Source organism: Salmo salar, chromosome 15 (assembly GCF_965601325.2).
Source record: "Salmo salar chromosome 15, fSalSal1, whole genome shotgun sequence".
In the NCBI taxonomy this organism is placed as follows: Eukaryota; Metazoa; Chordata; class Actinopteri; order Salmoniformes; family Salmonidae; genus Salmo; species Salmo salar.
This window is the reverse complement of record NC_138305.1, coordinates 26,825,148-26,850,000: the sequence shown is the minus strand read 5'-3', so window position 1 is coordinate 26,850,000 and position 24,853 is coordinate 26,825,148. Positions and strand designations below refer to the sequence as shown.

General features: G+C 43.7%; 1 protein-coding gene and 1 non-coding gene across 2 annotated transcripts in view; one reads left to right on the top strand and one right to left on the bottom strand.

The window, feature by feature from the left end:
* Positions 1-24,853, top strand: part of LOC106571069 (regulator of G-protein signaling 6) — a 140,362-nt gene that overhangs the window by 97,444 nt on the left and 18,065 nt on the right. Inside the window, exons 6-12 of the mRNA XM_045695553.2 lie at positions 4,128-4,179; positions 6,254-6,318; positions 7,667-7,743; positions 8,812-8,893; positions 9,006-9,080; positions 9,264-9,362; positions 12,224-12,285. Coding sequence (XP_045551509.1) covers positions 4,128-4,179; positions 6,254-6,318; positions 7,667-7,743; positions 8,812-8,893; positions 9,006-9,080; positions 9,264-9,362; positions 12,224-12,285 — 512 coding nt within the window. The remainder of the gene's footprint in view (positions 1-4,127; positions 4,180-6,253; positions 6,319-7,666; positions 7,744-8,811; positions 8,894-9,005; positions 9,081-9,263; positions 9,363-12,223; positions 12,286-24,853) is intronic.
* On the bottom strand, positions 10,057-10,132 carry trnae-uuc (transfer RNA glutamic acid (anticodon UUC)). Its single transcript has one exon. It is a non-coding gene; the product is annotated as a tRNA-Glu (tRNA).

Genomic DNA, 24,853 nt, shown 5'->3' with positions numbered 1-24,853 from the left:
CTGAAGGCTAGAGTTGTCGCTTTCAAGGAGCGGGACACTAATCCGGACGCTTATAAGAAATCCTGCTATGCCCTCAGATGAACCATCAAACAGACAAAGCATCAATACAGGACTAAGACTAAATCCTACTACACCGGCTCTGACGCTTATCGGATGTGGCAGAACTTTCATACTATTATGGATACAAAGGAAAACCCATCCGCGAGCTGCCCAGTAACGCAAGCCTACCAGACGAGCTAAATGCCTTTTATGCTCACTTCGAGGCAAGCAACACTGAAGCATGTATGAGAGCACCAGCTGTTCCGGATGACTGTGTGATCATGCTCTCCGTAGCCGATGTGAGCAAGACTTTTAAACAGGTCAACATTCACAAGGCCAGACAGGTTACCAGGACGTGTACTCAGAGCATGCGTGGACAACTTGAAAGTGTCTTTACTGACATTTTCAACCTCTCCCTGACCTAGTCCACAATACCTACATGTTTCAAGCAGACCCCCATAGTCCCTGTGGCCAAGAAAGTGCAGGTAACCTTCCTAAATGACTACTCACGTCAGTAGGCTGGTCATGGCTCACATCGACACCATCATCCTGGAAACCCTAGACATACTCCAATTTGCATACCGCCCCAACAGATCTACAGGTGACGCAATCTCTATTGCACTCCACACTGCCCTTTCCCACCTGGACAAAAGGGAAAACCTATGTGAGAATGCTGTTCATTGACTAGAGCTCAGCGTTCAACACAATAGTGCCCACAAAACTCATCACTAAGCTAAGGACCCGGGGACTAAACACCTCCCTCTGCAACTGGATCCTGGACTTCCTGACGGGCCGCCCCGAGGTGGTAAGAGTAGGCAACAACACATCTGCCGCGCTGATCCTCAACACGGGGGCCCCTCAGGGGTGCGTGCTTAGTCCCCTCCTGTACTCCCTGTTCACCCACGACTGTGTGGCCAGGCACGACTCCAACGCCATAATTACGTTTGCTGACGACACAGTGGTGGTAGGCCTGATCACCGACAACAATGAGACAGCCTATAGGGAGGAGGTCAGGGACCTGGCAGTGTGGTGCCAGGATAACAATCTCTCCCTCAACATGAGCAAGATAAATGAGATGGTCATGGACTACAGGAAATGGAGGGCCAAACACTCTCCCATTCAAATCAAATCAAACTTTAGTAGTCACATGCGCCGAATACAATAGGTGTAGACCTTACAGTGAAATGCTGACTTACAAGCCCTTAACCAACAACGCAGTTTTACGATGTGAAATAATTAACCTGTTAGTGACCCCTTAACACGCGAATCCCGTTAGCGGGATCGATTTGACAACAGCCAGTGAAATAGCACAGCGCCAAATTCAAAAAACAAAAATGGAATAATTCAAATTTCTCAAACATACGACTATTTTACACCATTTTAAAGATACACTTCTCCTTAATGCAACCACATTGTCTGATTTCAAAAAGGCTTTACAGCGAAAGCAAAACATTAGATTATGTTAGCACACCACCTAAACAAGAAAAGCCACACAGCCACTTTCCTAGCAAGGAGAGGCGTCACAAAAAACAGAAATACAGCTACAATTAAGCACTAACCTTTGACGATCTTCATCAGATGACACTCCCAGGACTCAATGTTAGACAATACATGTATGTTTTGTTCGATCAAGTTCATATTTATATCCCAAAACAGCATTTTACATTGGCGCGTGATGTTCAGAAAATGTTTGCCTCCCAAAACTTCCGGTGAATGTGCACATTCATTTACAGAAATACTCATCATAAACGTTGACAAAATATATAATAATTATTTAAAGAATTATAGATATACTACTCCTTAATGCAACCGCTGTGTCAGATTTTAAAATAGCTTTCGGTGAAAGCACATTTTTCAATATTCTGAGTACAGCTCAACCATCAAGCAAGCTATACAGCTACCCGGCAAGTCATGTCATCAATAAAACTCTAAATGAGTGTTATAAATCTTTCCTTACCTTTGCTGATCTTCGGCGGAATGCACTCGCAGGATTTCCACTTCCACAAGAAATGTTCATTTGTTCGATAAAGTCCATCATTTATGTCCAAATACCTCCGTTTTGTTGGCGCGTCCAGAACACTATTCCAAAGGCACGATGCGGGAGCGCAAATAAATAGACGAAAAGCTCAAAAGTTCCATTACCATTTGTAGAAACATGTCAAACGATGTTTACAATCAATCCTTAGGGTGTTTTTAACATACAAAGTCGATAATATTCCAACCGGACAATAGCGTATTCATTCCAGAAAGAAAAGAACGAACGGCGCGCTCGTGGGCTCGCGCGTCACCAAGTCCTTTGTCTTTGGCCACTGATTGACTGAGCTCCTATTTTCTGCCCAGTAACAGGAGAAGGATGAAACAAGTTTCTAAAGGCTGTTGACAGCCAATGGAAGCCTTAGGAAGTGCAACGTGACCCCACAGACGCTGTAGTTTCGATAGGGATTCAAAAGAAGAACTACAATTCTCAGATTTCCCACTTCCTGGTTGAATTTTTCTCAGGTTTTTGTCTGCCATATGATTACTGTTATACTTACAGACATCATTCATACAGTTTTAGAAACTTCAGAGTGTTTTCTATCCAAATCTACTAATAATATGCATATCCTACCTTCTGAGTCTGAGTAGGAGGCAGTTTCATTTGGGCACGTTTTTCATCCGAACGTGAAAATACTGCCCCCTATCCTTAACAGGTTTTAAGGAGCAGCAGTAAATAACAATAGCGGGGCCATGTACAGGGGTTCATTCACATCGACAGGGCTGTAGTGGAGCGGGTCGAGAGTATACAGTTCCTTGGTATCCACATCACCAACAAACTATCATGGTCCAAACACACTAAGAAAGTCGTGAAGAGTGCACAACAATGCTTTTCCCCCTCAGGAGACTGAAAATATTTGGCATGGGTCCTCAGAACATCCTGACCGGTTGCATCACCGCCTGATATGGCATCTACTTGGCATCTGAACGTAAGGCGCTACAGAGGGTAGTGCGTACGACCCAGTACATCGCTGGGGCCAAGCTTCCTGCCATCCAGGAACTATGTACCAGGCAGAGGAAAGCCCAAAAAATTGTCAGACTTCAGTCACCCAAGTCATAGACTGTTCTCTCTGCTACCGCACTGCAAGCGGTACCAGAGCACCAAGTCTAGGTCCAAAAGGCTCCTTACAGCTTCTAACACCAAGCCATAAGACTGGTGAACAATTAATCAAATGGCCACCCGGACTATTTACATTGACCCCCCCCCCCCCCCTTGTTTTTACACTGCTGCTACTCACTGTTTATTATCTATGCATAGTCCTTACCCCTACCTACATGTACAAATTACCTTGACTAACCTTTACCCCCGCACATTGACTCGGTACCAGTACCCCCTGTATATAGCCTCGTTATTGTTATTTTATTGTGTTACTTTTTTAAAAAATGTATTAGTTTAGTTAGTCAATATTTTAACTCTGTTTTCTTAAAACTGCCTTTTTGGTTAAGGGCTTGTCAGTAAGCATTTCACGGTAAGGTCTACACCTGTTGTATTCGGCGCATGTGACAAATCCAATTAGATTTGATTTGATCTAGGATCAGGTCCCATATAATCCATATCATGTTATTCCCAGGAGGCTCCTCTGACCTTCACAGAGGGAAAACAGAACACTGAATGTGTTCTAAATGGCAATCTATTCCCTATACTGTATAGTGCACTACATTTGACCAGAGCTCTGTGGGCCCTGGTCAAAAGCAGTGCACTACATACGGAATAGTGCGCCATTTGGGATGCACACAATGCCATTTCACCTCCTGCCTACTCCACTCGCTGTGCAGATTACATGATAGCAATAAATTAATTCATGCCAGCGTCTTTTTATCTGTCTGAAATTTTCACAGCATGACACATGTGACTCTTGGAAAGCAGTCTGCTGTATATATGTCTTTGTGTTGAATCAACTATATATCTTTACAAACTGACAGATTTTTACTGTTAAGCTATTGACTAATATTGTCCCCATGCTTAACCAGTAATGACTTCTCTGCACACCTCCCTTCATCCTCACTCCTCTATCCAAACTTCTCTCCATTCTCCATCCCTCGTTGACTCCCAGGCTCCATATTTCTGGCCTTCTAACTGCTGGGAGCCAGAGAACACAGACTATGGTAAGTCCATAGAAATTGAATTACTAGAACAGAAATTCCCCTTTCAAATCAATGCTCTGTGACGGTAGGGAAATTCTATGTCTATGCTAAGTCATTCACTATAGGTAGTGGTGGAAAAAAATACCGTAAAAGAAAATGACTCAAGTAAAAGTGAAAGTCTCTAAAATATACTTAAGTATCAAAAGTAAAAGTATAAATCATTTCAAATTCCTTGTAGTAAGAGACCCAGACGGCACAATTGTCTTGTTTTTTAAACATTTATGGATAGCCAGGGGCACACTTCAACAGTCAGACATCATTCACAAATGAAGCATTTGTGTTTAGTGAGTCCTCCAGATCAGAGGCAGTAGGGATGACCAGGGATGTTCTCTGTTTAGTGAGTCCTCCAGATCAGAGGCAGTAGGGATGACCAGGGATGTTCTCTGTCTAGTGAGTCCTCCAGATCAGAGGCAGTAGGGATGACCAGGGATGTTCTCTGTTTAGTGAGTCCTCCAGATCAGAGGCAGTAGGGATGACCAGGGATGTTCTCTGTTTAGTGAGTCCTCCAGATCAGAGGCAGTAGGGATGACAAGGGGGTTGGAGGGATGGGAGATGAGGGGAGAGTGGGGGGGGGGGGGTGTTGGAGGGATGGGAGATGAGTGGGGGGGTGTTGGAGGGATAGGAGATGAGGGGAGAGGGGGGGTGTTGGAGGGATGGGAGATGGGGGGTGTTAGAGGGATGGGAGATGGGGGGGTGTTGGAGCGATGGGAGATAGGGGGGTGTTGGAGGGATTGGAGATGAGGGGAGATGGGGGAGAGTGGGATGGATGGATGGGAGAGGGAGAGTGAAAAGAGAAGGTAAGAGCGATGAAGGTAGCTGGTGAGGGATGGGATGGGTGGAGAGGGAGAGAGATAGGGATGGAGGGACGGATGGATGGAGAGATAGGGATGGAGAGGGAGGGATGGAGAGGGAGAGATATGGGTGGAGAGGGAGAGAGATAGGGATGGAGGGACGGAGAGAGAGAGAGAGAGATAGGGGTGGATGGATGGATGGAGAGGGAGAGAGATAGGGATGGATGGATGGAGAGGGAGAGAGATAGGGATGGATGGATGGAGAGGGAGAGAGATATGGATGGATGGATAGAGAGGGAGAGAGAGAGATAGGGATGGATGGAGGGAGAGAGATATGGATGGATGGAGGGAGAGAGATATGGATGGATGGAGAGGGAGAGAGATAGGGATGGATGGATGAGAGGGAGAGAGATAGGGATGGATGGATGGAGAGGGAGAGAGATAGGGATGGATGGATGGAGAGGGAGAGGGAGAGAGATAGGGATGGATGGATGGAGAGGGAGAGAGATATGGATGGATGGATGGATGGATGGATGGATGGATGGATGGATGGATGGAGAGGAGAGGGATAGGGATGGATGGATGGAGAGGGAGAGGGATAGGGATGGATGGATGGAGAGGGAGAGAGATATGGATGGATGGATGGATGGAGAGGGAGAGAGATAGGGATGGAGAGGGAGAGATAGGGATGGAGGGATGGAGAGGGAGAGAGATAGGGATGGAGGGATGGAGAGGGAGAGAGATAGGGATGGATGGATGGAGAGGGAGAGAGAGGGATGGATGGATGGATGGAGAGGGAGAGGGATAGGGATGGCTGGATGGATGGATGGAGAGGGAGAGAGATAGGGATGGATGGATGGAGAGGGAGAGAGATAGGGATGGAGAGGGAGAGATAGGGATGGAGGGATGGAGAGGGAGAGAGATAGGGATGGATGGATGGAGAGGGAGAGAGATAGGGATGGAGAGGGAGAGAGATAGGGATGGATGGATGGAGAGGGGGAGAGATAGGGATGGAGAGGGAGAGAGATAGGGATCGCTGGATGGATGGAGAGGGAGAGAGATAGGGATCGCTGGATGGATGGAGAGGGAGAGAGATAGGGATGGCTGGATTGAAGGATTTACAGAACCACTGATAAGGCTCAGTCTTAGGTCTCTCTCTCTCCTCTTTCTCTCTCTCCCCTCTCTTTCTCTCTTCCCTCTTTCTCTCTCCCTCACCCCTCTCCCCCCCTTTCCATCTCCTCCAGCTATCTATCTGTGCAAGAGGACCATGCAGAACAAGACCCGTCTGGAGCTGGCTGATTATGAGGCGGTGGGTACTTTCCAAATGGCACGCTGTATCCTATACAGTGCAATACTTTAGTATCTATAGATTATAGTATTAAACAATATGACTGTCTGTCTGACTGTAACTGGAAACATTTTCCCCCCATTTCAATAAGCCCTGGCTGATACAGGTAGTGAAACTAGCCAACATACAAAGGTTCAGTTGATTTGACACTGCCTGGTGGCTGTGGGTGGGGTGCTCATGTTCCTCTCTCTCACTCCCTCTCCCCCATCCTCTCCCTCCCTTTATCCCTCTCCCCCTACCGTCTCTCTCTCTCTCTCTCTCTCTCTCTCTCTCACTCCCTCTCCCCCATCCTCTCCCTCCCTTTATCCCTCTCCCCCTACCGTCTCTCTCTCTCGCTCACTCCCTCTCCCCCATCCTCTCCCTCCCTTTATCCCTCTCCCCCTACCGTCTCTCTCTCTCTCTCTCTCTCTCTCTCACTCCCTCTCCCCCATCCTCTCCCTCCCTTTATCCCTCTCCCCCTACCGTCTCTCTCTCTCGCTCACTCCCTCTCCCCCATCCTCTCCCTCCCTTTATCCCTCTCCCCCTACCGTCTCTCTCTCTCTCTCTCACTCCCTCTCCCCCATCCTCTCCCTCCCTTTATCCCTCTCCCCCTACCGTCTCTCTCTCACTCCCTCTCCCCATCCTCTCCCTCCCTTTATCCCTCTCCCCCTACCACCTCTCTCTCTCTCCCTCCCTTCCTTTATCCCTCCCCCCTACCGTCTCTCTCTCTCTCTCTCTCTCTCTCTCTCACTCCCTCTCCCCCATCCTCTCCCTCCCTTTATCCCTCTCCGCCCTACCACCTCTCTCTCCCTCCCTCCCTTTATCCCTCTCCCCCTACCGTCTCTCTCTCTCTCTCTCTCACTCCCTCTCCCCCATCCTCTCCCTCCCTTTATCCCTCTCCCACTAACACCTCTCTCTCTCTCTCTCTCTCTCTCTCTCCCTCCCTCCCTTTATCCCTCTCCCCTACCGTCTCTCTCTGTCTCTCCCTCCCTCTCCCCCATCCTCTCCCTCCCTCTCTCCTTCTCCCCCCTACCACCTCTCTCTCTCTCTCCCTCCTTCCCTCTCCCCATCCTCTCCCTCCCTCTATCCCTCTCTCCCCTACCACCTCTCTCTCCCTCTCTCCCTCTCCCCCTACCACCTCTCTCCCACTCCCTCCCTCTCCCTGTTTCCATCCATCCATCCCTCCCCTACCACCCTCTCCCCCACTCCCCCACTCCCTCCCCCACCACCTCTCTCCCCCACTCCCTCCCTCCCTCCCCCCTACCACCTCTCTTCCCCATCCTCTCTCCCTCTCCCACATCCCTCCCTCCTCCTTCTCTCCATTAATCAGGAGAACCTAGCCAGGCTACAGAGAGCCTTCACTAGGAAGTGGGAGTTTGTCTTCATGCAGGCCGAGGCTCAGGTCAAGTAAGTAAAGTCGTCGTGTGTTTCTGTGTGTGTGTGTGTTTCTGTGTGTGTGTGTGTTTCTGTGTGTGTGTGTGTGTGTGTGTGTGTGTGTGTGTGTGTGTGTGTGTGTGTGTGTGTGTGTGTGTGTGTGTGTGTGTGTGTGTGTGTGTGTGTGTGTGTGTGTGTGTGTGTGTGTGCGCGCGTGCGTGTGTGACTCAACCGCCTCTTCTTTATGAGCCAGACGTCCTTCCTAATTTGATTGGTCATGAAAACCTGCTCTGACTATCAGATGCCGTTTTACACCCACCATTGTGAACAACTTAATTAGGAACAACAAGAATCAGGAATCATCGGAGGAGAGACAGGGATTTGTCTGAAATGACACCCTACACTGCATTACTTATGGTGAAAAGTAGTGCACTATATAGGGAATAGGGTGCCAATTGGTACAGAGACAGGGTGCAGTGTGGAGCGCTGAGCGAGCTTCGGGTGTGTGTGTGTGTGTGTGTGTGTGTGTGTGTGTGTGTGTGTGTGTGTGTGTGTGTGTGTGTGTGTGTGTGTGTGTGTGTGTGTGTGTGTGTGTGTGTGTGTGTGTGTGTGTGTGTGAGCATCAGTGTACAGCTCTGTGTAAATGCCAGTTATATAAGGGGAAAGTGGCACCGATGGAAATTCATTTGCTGTGCTCTGCTCTGAGGCAGGGAGTCAGGCCACAATTTTGAGTGGTTCTTCTGTTCTTCTCAATACGACGACAGTGTGTGTGTGTGTGTGTGTGTGTGTGCGTTTTCTTTTTGATACATTTCAAAGTGTATTGTATTTGTGTAGAGGTTTTTCTATTAGAAATTAAACAACCTTAGACTATGTCTATCACTCTCTTCTTCTCTCCTGGTCTCTTTCTCTCTCTTTATCTCACAATTCTCTCTCTCTCTCCCTCCCTCTTCTCTCTCCCTCCCTCCCTCCCTCCCTCCCTCCCTCCCTCCCTCCCTCCCTCCCTCCCTATTTCTGTCTCTTTCTTTCTTTCTCTCTCTCTCTCTCTCTCTGTCTCTCTCTCTCGCTCTCTCTCGCTCTCTCTCTCTTCCTCTCCTCCTCCAGGATCGACACGAAAAAGGATAGAATTGAGAGGAAGATTCTAGACAGTCAAGAAAGAGCTTTCTGGGATGTCCATAGACCTGTGGTATGTGCGTGTGTGTGTTTTGAAATATTTCTGTACCTGTACTTGCCCAATAACACTAAATTTCTATTTTGAAAATCTTTCCTTATGCCTGCTGATCCTCTATGATCTACAGCCAGGTTGTGTGAACGTCACAGAGATGGACATCAGGAAATGCAGACGTATGAAGAACCCACAGAGAGTCAAGAAGGTATGGATAGGAAGGACTAGACTGTGGACAGAACTATAGGTTGGTGTTGTGGGTGGGTCCCAAGACAAAGTCAAAGACTTCACAAAAACGTTTGGAAACCCATTATTGAGGAATGGGATAGTAACATGCTACTCTTCCCTCTCCTGTCTTCTCCTTCATTTCTGTCTCCCTCTCCCTGTCCAGTCAGTGTATGGACTGATAGAGGAGGGTCAGTCACAGAGCCCGGTACACACACCCTCACAACTAGCCAGGAAAGGCACCAAAGAGGACGTGGAGAAAGAGGTACTTCTGTGTTCTATTGGATTTTGGATGTTCTAGTAGATGTTGGATGTTCTATGTTCTATTGGATGTTGTATTAGATGTTGGATGTTCTATTGGATGTTGGATGTTCTATTGAATGTTGGGTGTTCTATTGGATGTTGGATGTTCTGTTGGATGTTAATGTTCTGTTGGATGTTCTATTGGATGTTGGATGTTCTGTTGGATGTTCTATTGAATGTAGGATGTTCTATTGGATGTTCTATTGGATGTTCTGTTGAATGTTCTATGTTCTATTGGCTGTTGGATGTTCAATGTTCTATTAGATGTTCTATTGAATGTTGATGTTCTGTTGGATGTTCGGTTCGATGTTCTATTAGATGTTGGATGTTCTATGTTCTATTGAATGTTGATGTTCTGTTGGATGTTCTATTAGAGGTTGGATGTTCTATTGGATGTTCTTTTGGATATTATGTTGGATGTTCTATTGGATGTTGCATTGGATGTTCTATTAGATGTTCTACTAGATATTGTATTGGATGTTCTATTAGATGTTCTACTAGATGTTCTATTGGATGTTGGATGTTCTATTAGATGTTCTATTGGATGCTGGATTTTTTTTTTTTAAACATTTTAGTCATTTAGCAGACACTCTTATCCAGAGCGACTTACAGTAGTGAATGCATACATTTCATACATTTCTTTTTTTTCTCCGTACTGGTCCCCCGTGGGAATCGAACCCACAACCCTGGCGTTGAAAACACCATGCACTACCAACTGAGCCACATGGGACCGTAATGTTGTATTAGATGTTATTTTGGAGGTTCTATTGGAGGTTCTTTTGGAGGTTCTATTGGATTTTCTATTGGATGTTGTATTGGATGTTGAATTGGATGTTCTATTAGATGTTGCATTGGATGTTCTATTGGATATTGGATGTTCTATTTTAATGTTGGATGTTCTATTGGATGCTGTTGTATTGGATGTTCTATTAGATGTTGGATGTTCTATTAGATGTTCTATTGAATGTTCAATTAGATGTTCTATTGGATATTGGATGTTCTATTGGAAGTTATAATGGATGTCATATTGGATGTTGGATGTTTTATTAGATGCTCTATTGGATGTTCTATTTGATGTTGGATGTTCTATTAGATGTTCTATGGGATGTTCTATTGGATGTTGTATTTTCTATTGGATGTTCTATTGGATGTTCTATTAGATGTTCTATTGGATGTTCCATTGGATGTTCTATTGGATGTTGGATGTTCTATTGGATGTTCCATTGGATGTTCTATTGGATGTTCTATTGGATGTTCCATTGGATGTTCCATTGGATGTCCCATTGGATGTTCCATTGGATGTTCCATTGGATGTTCCATTGGATGTTCCATTAGATGTTCTATTAGATGTTCCATTGGATGTTCTTTTTGATGTTGGATGTTCTATTGGATTCAGAACCATTGACATTTTCCACATTAGTTACATTACAGCCTTATTCTAAAATTGATTAAATATTTTTTTGCTCATCAACCTACACACAATACCCCATAATGACAAAGCAAAAACTGGCTTTTAGAAATGTTTGCAAATGTATAACCAAAAAAACTGAAATATTACTCTCACATAAGTATTCATACCCTTTACTCAGTTCTTTGTTGAAGCATCTTTGGCAGCGATTACGACCTCGAGTCTTCTTGCGTGGGGGGCATAACTGCACAGCTATTTTCAGGTCTCTCCAGAGATGTTTGATCGGGTTCAAATCCGTGCTCTGGCCACTCAAGGACATTCAGAGACTTTTTCCAAAGCCACTCATGCGTTGTCTTGGCTGTGGCTGTGTCGTCGTTGTCCTGTTGGAAAGTGAATCTTTGCCCCAGTCTGAGGTCCTGAGCGCTCTGGAGTAGGTTTTCATCAAGTATCTTTCTGTACTTTGCTCCATTCATCTTTCGCTCAACCCTGACTTGTCTCCCAGTCCCTGCCGCTGAAAAACATCCGAACAGCATGATGCTGCCACCACCATGCTTCACCGTAGGGATGGTGCCAGGTTTCCTCCAGACATGACGCTTGGCATTCAGGCCAAAGAGTTCAATCTTGATTCCATCATACCAGAGAATCTTGTTTCTCATGGTCTGAGAGACTTTAGGTGCCTTTTGGCAAACTCCAAGTGGGTTGTCATGTGCCTTTTACTGAGGAGTGGCTTCCTTCTGGCAACTTTACCATGAAGGCCTGATTGGTGGAGTGCTGCAGAGATGGTTGTCCTTCTGGAAGGTTCTCCCATCTCCACAGAGGAACTTTGGATCTCTTTCAGAGTGACCATCGGGTTCTTGGTCTACTCTCTGACCAAGGCTCTTCTCCCCCGATTGCTCAGTTTTTCCGGACGGCCAGTCTTTGTGGTTCCAAACTTCTTACATTCAAAATTGATGGGGGCCACTATGTTCTTGGGGACCTTCAATGCTGCAGAAATGTTTTGGTACCATTCCCCAGATATGTTCGACACAATCCTGTCTGGGAGCTCTACGACAATGTCTGAATACTTATGCAAATAAGGTATTTCAGTTTTTTTTTTTTATACATTTGCAAAAAAAATCCCCCAAAACGTTTTTGCTTTGTCATTATGGGGTATTGTGATGACATTATGGGGTATTGTGATGTCATTATGGGGTATTGTGATGTCATTATGGGGTATTGTGATGTCATTATGGGGAATTGTGTATAGATTGATCAGGGGAAAAAATGTATTCAATCCATTTTAGAATAAGGCTGTAACGTAACAAAATATGAAAAAAGTCAAGTGGTCTGAATACTTTCTGAATGCACTGTATCAATTAGAAACCAGTTTTAATCATAATCAATGAATAATGATGACTATTTCTTCTCCTCCTCAGATTGTGTTTCTTAACAGCCAGTTGGACAGACACTGTATAAAGGTTTCAAAAGTCGCTGAGAGGTAGGTATGAGCAAAGCTCCACCATCTCACCTATAAAACATATCCTGTCATAAAGCACTTTGGCCTTGATAAATCAACACGTGTATATTTTATCAACCTGTATGGAATTCCAGAGCTCTGAATAGGAGAACCCCCCCCCCCCCAAGTCATTTATTTTTCTGAGCCGCAATAAGAGCATAGACATGGAGTGATTCCTCCTGAAACTAGGACAAAAAAATACAATGATTTTGGGGGATTTTCACAAAATGTAATCCATAAAATGTTCCTTTAGAGAAGGGATTGTTGACATACATTTATATCTAAAAGCCTAATTGACAAATAATTGATCAAAGTTGGCATATTTGTGTCATTTTGGCCTTTTCCAGGCCTCCGCTAAGACTCCTTAATGTTTAATCTGTAGAAGCTGCAAAGCATAAATTGGTGTCATATTAAGCTTGCTCTGTAATATGAGCAGTATTTCGATAACAATTGTCTTATAATAATTTATGAATATTGAAAAATATTAACATGAATATTGAAAATCTAAAACGTTTGATTTGTCAAACAAAATATACAAAATATACTGCCTACATTATAACTGATATCTGACTGTAGTGCCTACATTATAACTGCTATCCGACTGTAGTGCCTATATTATAACTGATATCTGACTGTAGGGCCTACATTATAACTGCTATCCGACTGTAGGGCCTACAGTAGAACTGATATCTGACTGTAGTGCCTACAGTAGAACTGATATCTGACTGTAGGGCCTACAGTAGAACTGATATCTGACTGTAGGGCCTACAGTAGAACTGATATCTGACTGTAGGGCCTACAGTAGAACTGATATCTGACTGTAGTGCCTACAGTAGAACCCATATCTGACTGTAGGGCCTACAGTAGAACCCATATCTGACTGTAGGGCCTACAGTAGAACTGATATCTGACTGTAGGGCCTACAGTAGAACTGATATCTGACTGTAGGGCCTACAGTAGAACTGATATCTGACTGTAGGGCCTACATTATAACTGCTATCCGACTGTAGGGCCTACATTATAACTGCTATCCGACTGTAGTGCCTATATTATAACTGATATCTGACTGTAGGGCCTACATTATAACTGCTATCCGACTGTAGGGCCTACAGTAGAACTGATATCTGACTGTAGTGCCTACAGTAGAACTGATATCTGACTGTAGGGCCTACAGTAGAACTGATATCTGACTGTAGGGCCTACAGTAGAACTGATATCTGACTGTAGGGCCTACAGTAGAACTGATATCTGACTGTAGTGCCTACAGTAGAACCCATATCTGACTGTAGGGCCTACAGTAGAACCCATATCTGACTGTAGGGCCTACAGTAGAACTGATATCTGACTGTAGGGCCTACAGTAGAACTGATATCTGACTGTAGGGCCTACAGTAGAACTGATATCTGACTGTAGGGCCTACATTATAACTGCTATCCGACTGTAGGGCCTACAGTAGAAATGATATCTGACTCTAGTGCCTACAGTAGAACTGATATCTGACTGTAGGGCCTACATTATAACTGATATCTGACTGTAGTGCCTACAGTAGAACCCATATCTGACTGTAGGGCCTACAGTAGAACCCATATCTGACTGTAGGGCCTACAGTAGAACTGATATCTGACTGTAGGGCCTACAGTAGAACTGATATCTGACTGTAGGGCCTACAGTAGAACTGATATCTGACTGTAGGGCCTACATTATAACTGCTATCCGACTGTAGGGCCTACAGTAGAAATGATATCTGACTCTAGTGCCTACAGTAGAACTGATATCTGACTGTAGGGCCTACATTATAACTGATATCTGACTGTAGGGCCTACATTAGAACTGATATCTAACTGTAGGGCTTACAGTAGAACTGATATCTGACTGTAGGGCCTACAGTTAAACTGATATCTGACAGTAGGGCCTACATTATAACTGATATCTGACTGTAGTGCCTACATTATAACTGATATCCGACTGTAGGGCCTACATAATAACTGCTATCCGACTGTAGGGCCTACAGTAGAACTGATATCTGACTGTAGTGCCTACAGTAGAACTGATATCTGACTGTAGGGCCTACAGTAGCACTGATATCTGACTGTAGGGCCTACAGTTGAACTGATATCTGACTGTAGGGCCTACAGTAGAACTGATATCTGACTGTAGTGCCTACATTATAACTGATATCTGACTGTAGTGCCTACATTATAACTGATATCTGACAGTAGGGCCTACATTATAACTGATATCTGACTGTAGGGCCTACAGTAGAACTGATATCTGACTGTAGGGCCTACAGTTGAACTGATATCTGACTGTAGGGCCTACATTATAACTGATATCTGACTGTAGTGCCTACATTATAACATTATAACTGACTGTAGGGCCTACATTATCACTGCTATCCGACTGTAGGGCCTACAGTAGAACTGATATCTGACTGTAGTGCCTACAGTATAACTGATATCTGACTGTAGGGCCTACAGTAGAACTGATATCCGACTGTAGGGCCTACATTATAACTGCTATCCGACTGTAGGGCCTACAGTTGAACTGATATCTGACTGTAGTGCCTACATTATAACTGATATCTGACTTTAGGGCCTACATTATAACTGATATCTGACTGTAGGGCCTACAGTAGCACTGATATCTGACTGTAGGGCCTACAGTTGAACTGATATCTGACTGTAGGGCCTACATTATAACTGATATCTGACTGTAGTGCCTACATTATAATTGATATCTGACTGTAGGGCCTACATTATAACTGATATCTGACTGTAGGGCCTACAGTAGAACTGATATCTGACTGTAGGGCCTACAGTAGAACTGATATCTGACTGTAGGGCCTACAGTAGAACTGATATCTGACTGTAGTGCCTACAGTAGAACCCATATCTGACTGTAGGGCCTACAGTAGAACCCATATCTGACTGTAGGGCCTACAGTAGAACTGATATCTGACTGTAGGGCCTACAGTAGAACTGATATCTGACTGTAGGGCCTACAGTAGAACTGATATCTGACTGTAGGGCCTACATTATAACTGCTATCCGACTGTAGGGCCTACAGTAGAAATGATATCTGACTCTAGTGCCTACAGTAGAACTGATATCTGACTGTAGGGCCTACATTATAACTGATATCTGACTGTAGTGCCTACAGTAGAACCCATATCTGACTGTAGGGCCTACAGTAGAACCCATATCTGACTGTAGGGCCTACAGTAGAACTGATATCTGACTGTAGGGCCTACAGTAGAACTGATATCTGACTGTAGGGCCTACAGTAGAACTGATATCTGACTGTAGGGCCTACATTATAACTGCTATCCGACTGTAGGGCCTACAGTAGAAATGATATCTGACTCTAGTACCTACAGTAGAACTGATATCTGACTGTAGGGCCTACATTATAACTGATATCTGACTGTAGGGCCTACATTAGAACTGATATCTAACTGTAGGGCTTACAGTAGAACTGATATCTGACTGTAGGGCCTACAGTTAAACTGATATCTGACAGTAGGGCCTACATTATAACTGATATCTGACTGTAGTGCCTACATTATAACTGATATCCGACTGTAGGGACTACATAATAACTGCTATCCGACTGTAGGGCCTACAGTAGAACTGATATCTGACTGTAGTGCCTACAGTAGAACTGATATCTGACTGTAGGGCCTACAGTAGCACTGATATCTGACTGTAGGGTCTACAGTTGAACTGATATCTGACTGTAGGGCCTACAGTAGAACTGATATCTGACTGTAGTGCCTACATTATAACTGATATCTGACTGTAGTGCCTACATTATAACTTATATCTGACAGTAGGGCCTACATTATAACTGATATCTGACTGTAGGGCCTACAGTAGAACTGATATCTGACTGTAGGGCCTACAGTTGAACTGATATCTGACTGTAGGGCCTACATTATAACTGATATCTGACTGTAGTGCCTACATTATAACATTATAACTGACTGTAGGGCCTACATTATCACTGCTATCCGACTGTAGGGCCTACAGTAGAACTGATATCTGACTGTAGTGCCTACAGTATAACTGATATCTGACTGTAGGGCCTACAGTAGAACTGATATCCGACTGTAGGGCCTACATTATAACTGCTATCCGACTGTAGGGCCTACAGTTGAACTGATATCTGACTGTAGTGCCTACATTATAACTGATATCTGACTTTAGGGCCTACATTATAACTGATATCTGACTGTAGGGCCTACAGTAGCACTGATATCTGACTGTAGGGCCTACAGTTGAACTGATATCTGACTGTAGGGCCTACATTATAACTGATATCTGACTGTAGTGCCTACATTATAATTGATATCTGACTGTAGGGCCTACATTATAACTGATATCTGACTGTAGGGCCTACAGTAGAACTGATATCTGACTGTAGGGCCTACAGTAGAACTGATATCTGACTGTAGGGCCTACAGTAGAATTCATATCTGACTGTAGGGCCTACAGTAGAACTGATATCTGACTGTAGGGCCTACATTATAACTGCTATCTGACTGCAGGGCCTACAGTAGAACTGATATCTGACTGTAGGGCCTACATTATAACTGATATCTGACTGTAGGGCCTACAGTAGAACTGATATTTGACTGTAGGGCCTACAGTAGAACTGATATCTGACTGTAGGGCCTACATTATAACTGCTATCTGATTGTAGGGCATACATTATAACTGATATCTGACTGTAGGGCCTACATTATAACTGATATCTGACTGTAGGGCCTACATTATAACTGATATCCGACTGTAGTGCCTACATTATAACTGATATCTGACTGTAGTGCCTACATTATAACTGATATCTGACTGTAGTGCCGACATTATAACTGATATCCGACTGTAGGGCCTACGTCATAACTGCTATCCGACTGTAGGGCTTACAGTATAACTGATATCCGACTGTAGGGCCTACAGTAGAACTGATATCCGACTGTAGGGCCTACAGTAGAACTGATATCTGACTGTAGGGCTTACATTATAACTGATATCTGACTGTAGTGCCTACAGTAGAACTGATATCTGACTGGAGGGCCTACAGTAGAACTGATATCTGACTGTAGGGCCTACATTATAACTGATATCTGACTGTAGGGCCTGCGTTATAACTGCTATCTGACTGTAGGGCCTACGTTATAACTGATATCTGACAGGAGGGAACTACATTATAACTGATATCGGACTGTAGGGCCTACATTAGAACTGATATCCGACTGTAGTGCCTACATTATAACTGATATCTGACTGTAGTGCCTACATTATAACTGATATCTGACTGTAGTGCCTACATTATAACTGCTATCCGACTGTAGGGCCTACAGTAGAACTGATATCCGACTGTACGGCCTACAGTAGAACTGATATCCGACTGTAGGGCCTACAGTAGAACTGATATCCGACTGTAGGGCCTACAGTAGAACTGATATCTGACTGTATGGCCTACATTATAACTGATATCTGACTGTAGTGCTTACAGTAGTACTGATATCTGACTGTAGGGCCTACAGTTGAACTGATATCTGACTGTAGGGCCTATATTATAACTGATATCTGACTGTAGGGCCTACATTATAACTGATATCTGACTGTAGGGCCTACAGTAGAACTGATATTTGACTGTAGGGCCTACAGTAGAACTGATATCTGACTGTAGGGCCTACATTATAACTGATATCTGACTGTAGGGCCTGCATTATAACTGATATCTGACTGTAGGGCCTACATTATAACTGCTATCTGATTGTAGGGCCTACATTATAACTGCTATCTGACTGTAGGGCCTACATTATAACTGATATCTGACTGTAGGGCCTACATTATAACTGATATCCGACTGTAGTGCCTACATTATAACTGATATCTGACTGTAGTGCCTACATTATAACTGATATCTGACTGTAGTGCCTACATTATAACTGATATCTGACTGTAGTGCCTACATTATAACTGATATCCGACTGTAGGGCTTACAGTAGAACTGCTATCCGACTGTAGGGCTTACAGTAGAACTGATATCCGACTGTAGGGCCTACAGTAGAAATGATATCCGACTGTAGGGCCTACAGTAGAACTGATATCTGACTCTAGGGCCTACATTATAACTGATATCTGACTGTAGTGCCTGCAGTAGAACTGATATCTGACTGTAGGGCCTACAGTAGAACTGATATCTGACTGTAGGGCCTACATTATAACTGATATCTGACTGTAGGGCCTGCATTATAACTGCTATCTGATTGTAGGGCCTACGTTATAACTGATATCTGACTGTAGGGCCTACATTATAACTGATATCGGACTGTAGGGCCTACATTATAACTGATATCCGACTGTAGTGCCTACATTATAACTGATATCTGACTGTAGTGCCTACATTATAACTGATATCTGACTGTAGGGCCTACAGTAGAACTGATATCCGACTGTAGGGCCTACAGTAGAACTGATATCCGACTGTAGGGCCTACAGTAGAACTGATATCTGACTGTAGGGCCTACATTATAACTGATATCTGACTGTAGTGCCTACAGTAGAACTGATATCTGACTGTAGGGCCTACAGTTGAACTGATATCTGACTGTAGGGCCTATATTATAACTGATATCTGACTGTAGGGCCTACATTATAACTGATTTCTGACTCTAGGGCCTACATTATAACTGATATCCGACTGTAGGGCCTACATTATAATTGATATCTGACTGTAGGTTCTACAGTAGAACTGATATCAGACTGTAGGGCCTACAGTAGAACTGATATCTGACTGTAGGGCCTACAGTAGAACTGATATCTGACTGTAGGGCCTACAGTAGAACTGATATCCGACTGTAGGGCCTACAGTAGAACTGATATCCGACTGTAAGGCCTACAGTAGAACTGATATCTGACTGTAGGGCCTACATTATAACTGATATCTGACTGTAGTGCCTACAGTAGAACTGATATCTGACTGTAGGGCCTACAGTTGAACTGATATCTGACTGTAGGGCCTATATTATAACTGATATCTGACTGTAGGGCCTACATTATAACTGATATTTGACTGTAGGGCCTACATTATAACTGATATCCGACTGTAGGGCCTACATTATAACTGATATCTGACTGTAGGGCCTACATTATAACTGATATCCGACTGTAGGGCCTACATTATAACTGATATCTGACTGTAGTGCCTACAGTAGAACTGATATCTGACTGTAGGGCCCACAGTATAACTGATATCTGACTGTAGGGCCTACAGTAGAACTGATATCTGACTGTAGGGCCTACATTATAACTGATATCTGACTGTAGGGCCTGCATTATAACTGCTATCTGATTGTAGGGCCTACGTTATAACTGATATCTGACTGTAGGGCCTACATTATAACTGATATCTGACTGTAGGGCCTACATTATAACTGATATCCGACAGTAGTGCCTACATTATAACTGATATCTGACTGTAGTGCCTACATTATAACTGATATCTGACTGTAGTGCCTACATTATAACTGCTATCCGACTGTAGGGCCTACAGTAGAACTGATATCCGACTGTAGGGCCTACAGTAGAACTGATATCTGACTGTAGGGCCTACAGTAGAACTGATATCTGACTGTAGGGCCTACATTATAACTGATATCTGACTGTAGTGCCTACAGTAGAACTGATATCTGACTGTAGGGCCTACAGTTGAACTGATATCTGACTGTAGGGCCTATATTATAACTGATATCTGACTGTAGGGCCTACATTATAACTGATTTCTGACTCTAGGGCCTACATTATAACTGATATCCGACTGTAGGGCCTACATTATAATTGATATCTGACTGTAGGGCCTACAGTAGAACTGATATCAGACTGTAGGGCCTACAGTAGAACTGATATCTGACTGTAGGGCCTACAGTAGAACTGATATCTGACTGTAGGGCCTACAGTAGAACTGATATCCGACTGTAGGGCCTACAGTAGAACTGATATCTGACTGTAGGGCCTACAGTAGAACTGATATCTGACTGTAGGGCCTATATTATAACTGATATCTGACTGTAGGGCCTACATTATAACTGATATCTGACTGTAGGGCCTACATTATAACTGATATCCGACTGTAGGGCCTACATTATAACTGATATCTGACTGTAGGGCCTACATTATAACTGATATCCGACTGTAGGGCCTACATTATAACTGATATCTGACTGTAGGGCCTACAGTAGAACTGATATCTGACTGTAGGGCCCACAGTATAACTGATATCTGACTGTAGGGCCTACATTATAACTGATATCTGACTGTAGGGCCTACAGTAGAACTGATATTTGACTGTAGGGCCTACAGTAGAACTGCTATCTGACTGTAGGGCCTACAGTATAACTGATATCTGACTGTAGGGCCTGCATTATAACTGATATCTGACTGTAGGGCCTACATTATAACTGCTATCTGATTGTAGGGCCTACATTATAACTGATATCTGACTGTAGGGCCTACATTATAACTGATATCTGACTGTAGGGCCTACATTATAACTGATATCCGACTGTAGTGCCTACATTATAACTGATATCTGACTGTAGTGCCTACATTATAACTGATATCCGACTGTAGGGCCTACATTATAACTGCTATCCGACTGTAGGGCCTACAGTAGAACTGATATACGACTGTAGGGCCTACAGTAGAACTGATATCCGACTGTAGTGCCTACAGTAGAACTGATATCTGACTGTAGGGCCTACAGTAGAACTGATATCTGACTGTAGGGCCTACATTATAACTGATATCTGACTGTAGTGCCTACAGTAGAACTGATATCTGACTGTAGGGCCTACAGTTGAACTGATATCTGACTGTAGGGCCTATATTATAACTGATATCTGACTGTAGGGCCTACATTATAACTGATATCTGACTGTAGGGCCTACATTATAACTGATATCCGACTGTAGGGCCTACATTATAACTGATATCTGACTGTAGGGCCTACATTATAACTGATATCCGACTGTAGGGCCTACATTATAACTGATATCTGACTGTAGGGCCTACAGTAGAACTGATATCTGACTGTAGGGCCCACAGTATAACTGATATCTGACTGTAGGGCCTACATTATAACTGATATCTGACTGTAGTGCCTACATTATAACTGATATCCAACTGTAGGTCCAACAGTAGAACTGATATCTGACTGTAGGGCCTACATTATAACTGATATCTGACTGTAGGGCCTACAGTAGAACTGATATTTGACTGTAGGGCCTACAGTAGAACTGATATCTGACTGTAGGGCCTACATTATAACTGATATCTGACTGTAGGGCCTGCATTATAACTGATATCTGACTGTAGGGCCTACATTATAACTGCTATCTGATTGTAGGGCCTACATTATAACTGCTATCTGACTGTAGGGCCTACATTATAACTGATATCTGACTGTAGGGCCTACATTATAACTGATATCTGACTGTAGTGCCTACATTATAACTGATATCTGACTGTAGTGCCTACATTATAACTGATATCTGACTGTAGTGCCTACATTTTAACTGATATCTGACTGTAGTGCCTACATTATAACTGATATCCGACTGTAGGGCTTACAGTAGAACTGCTATCCGACTGTAGGGCTTACAGTAGAACTGATATCCGACTGTAGGGCCTACAGTAGAAATGATATCCGACTGTAGGGCCTACAGTAGAACTGATATCTGACTGTAGGGCCTACATTATAACTGATATCTGACTGTAGTGCCTGCAGTAGAACTGATATCTGACTGTAGGGCCTACAGTAGAACTGATATCTGACTGTAGGGCCTACATTATAACTGATATCTGACTGTAGGGCCTGCATTATAACTGCTATCTGATTGTAGGGCCTACGTTATAACTGATATCTGACTGTAGGGCCTACATTATAACTGATATCGGACTGTAGGGCCTACATTATAACTGATATCCGACTGTAGTGCCTACATTATAACTGATATCTGACTGTAGTGCCTACATTATAACTGATATCTGACTGTAGTGCCTACAATATAACTGCTATCTGACTGTAGGGCCTACAGTAGAACTGATATCCGACTGTATGGCCTACAGTAGAACTGATATCCGACTGTAGGGCCTACAGTAGAACTGATATCTGACTGTAGGGCCTACATTATAACTGATATCTGACTGTAGTGCCTACAGTAGAACTGATATCTGACTGTAGGGCCTACAGTTGAACTGATATCTGACTGTAGGGCCTATATTTTAACTGATATCTGACTTTAGGGCCTACATTATAACTGATTTCTGACTCTAGGGCCTACATTATAACTGATATCCGACTGTAGGGCCTACATTATAATTGATATCTGACTGTAGGTTCTACAGTAGAACTGATATCAGACTGTAGGGCCTAATATAGAACTGATATCTGACTGTAGGGCCTACAGTAGAACTGATATCTGACTGTAGGGCCTACAGTAGAACTGATATCCGACTGTAGGGCCTACAGTAGAACTGATATCCGACTGTAAGGCCTACAGTAGAACTGATATCTGACTGTAGGGCCTACATTATAACTGATATCTGACTGTAGTGCCTACAGTAGAACTGATATCTGACTGTAGGGCCTACAGTTGAACTGATATCTGACTGTAGGGCCTATATTATAACTGATATCTGACTGTAGGGCCTACATTATAACTGATATTTGACTGTAGGGCCTACATTATAACTGATATCCGACTGTAGGGCCTACATTATAACTGATATCTGACTGTAGGGCCTACATTATAACTGATATCCGACTGTAGGGCCTACATTATAACTGATATCTGACTGTAGGGCCTACAGTAGAACTGATATCTGACTGTAGGGCCCACAGTATAACTGATATCTGACTGTAGGGCCTACAGTAGAACTGATATCTGACTGTAGGGCCTACATTATAACTGATATCTGACTGTAGGGCCTGCATTATAACTGCTATCTGATTGTAGGGCCTACGTTATAACTGATATCTGACTGTAGGGCCTACATTATAACTGATATCTGACTGTAGGGCCTACATTATAACTGATATCCGACAGTAGTGCCTACATTATAACTGATATCTGACTGTAGTGCCTATATTATAACTGATATCTGACTGTAGTGCCTACATTATAACTGCTATCCGACTGTAGGGCCTACAGTAGAACTGATATCCGACTGTAGGGCCTACAGTAGAACTGATATCTGACTGTAGGGCCTACAGTAGAACTGATATCTGACTGTAGGGCCTACATTATAACTGATATCTGACTGTAGTGCCTACAGTAGAACTGATATCTGACTGTAGGGCCTACAGTTGAACTGATATATGACTGTAGGGCCTATATTATAACTGATATCTGACTGTAGGGCCTACATTATAACTGATTTCTGACTCTAGGGCCTACATTATAACTGATATCCGACTGTAGGGCCTACATTATAATTGATATCTGACTGTAGGGCCTACAGTAGAACTGATATCAGACTGTAGGGCCTACAGTAGAACTGATATCTGACTGTAGGGCCTACAGTAGAACTGATATCTGACTGTAGGGCCTACAGTAGAACTGATATCCGACTGTAGGGCCTACAGTAGAACTGATATCCGACTGTAGGGCCTACAGTAGAACTGATATCTGACTGTAGGGCCTATATTATAACTGATATCTGACAGTAGGGCCTACATTATAACTGATATCTGACTGTAGGGCCTACATTATAACTGATATCCGACTGTAGGGCCTACATTATAACTGATATCTGACTGTAGGGCCTACATTATAACTGATATCCGACTGTAGGGCCTACATTATAACTGATATCTGACTGTAGGGCCTACAGTAGAACTGATATCTGACTGTAGGGCCCACAGTATAACTGATATCTGACTGTAGGGCCTACATTATAACTGATATCTGACTGTAGTGCCTACATTATAACTGATATCCAACTGTAGGTCCAACAGTAGAACTGATATCTGACTGTAGGGCCTACATTATAACTGATATCTGACTGTAGGGCCTACAGTAGAACTGATATTTGACTGTAGGGCCTACAGTAGAACTGCTATCTGACTGTAGGGTCTACAGTATAACTGATATCTGACTGTAGGGCCTGCATTATAACTGATATCTGACTGTAGGGCCTACATTATAACTGCTATCTGATTGTAGGGCCTACATTATAACTGATATCTGACTGTAGGGCCTACATTATAACTGATATCTGACTGTAGGGCCTACATTATAACTGATATCCGACTGTAGTGCCTACATTATAACTGATATCTGACTGTAGTGCCTACATTATAACTGATATCCCACTGTAGTGCCTACATTATAACTGATATCCCACTGTAGGGCCTACATTATAACTGCTATCCGACTGTAGGGCCTACAGTAGAACTGATATCCGACTGTAGGGCCTACAGTAGAACTGATATCCGACTGTAGTGCCTACAGTAGAACTGATATCTGACTGTAGGGCCT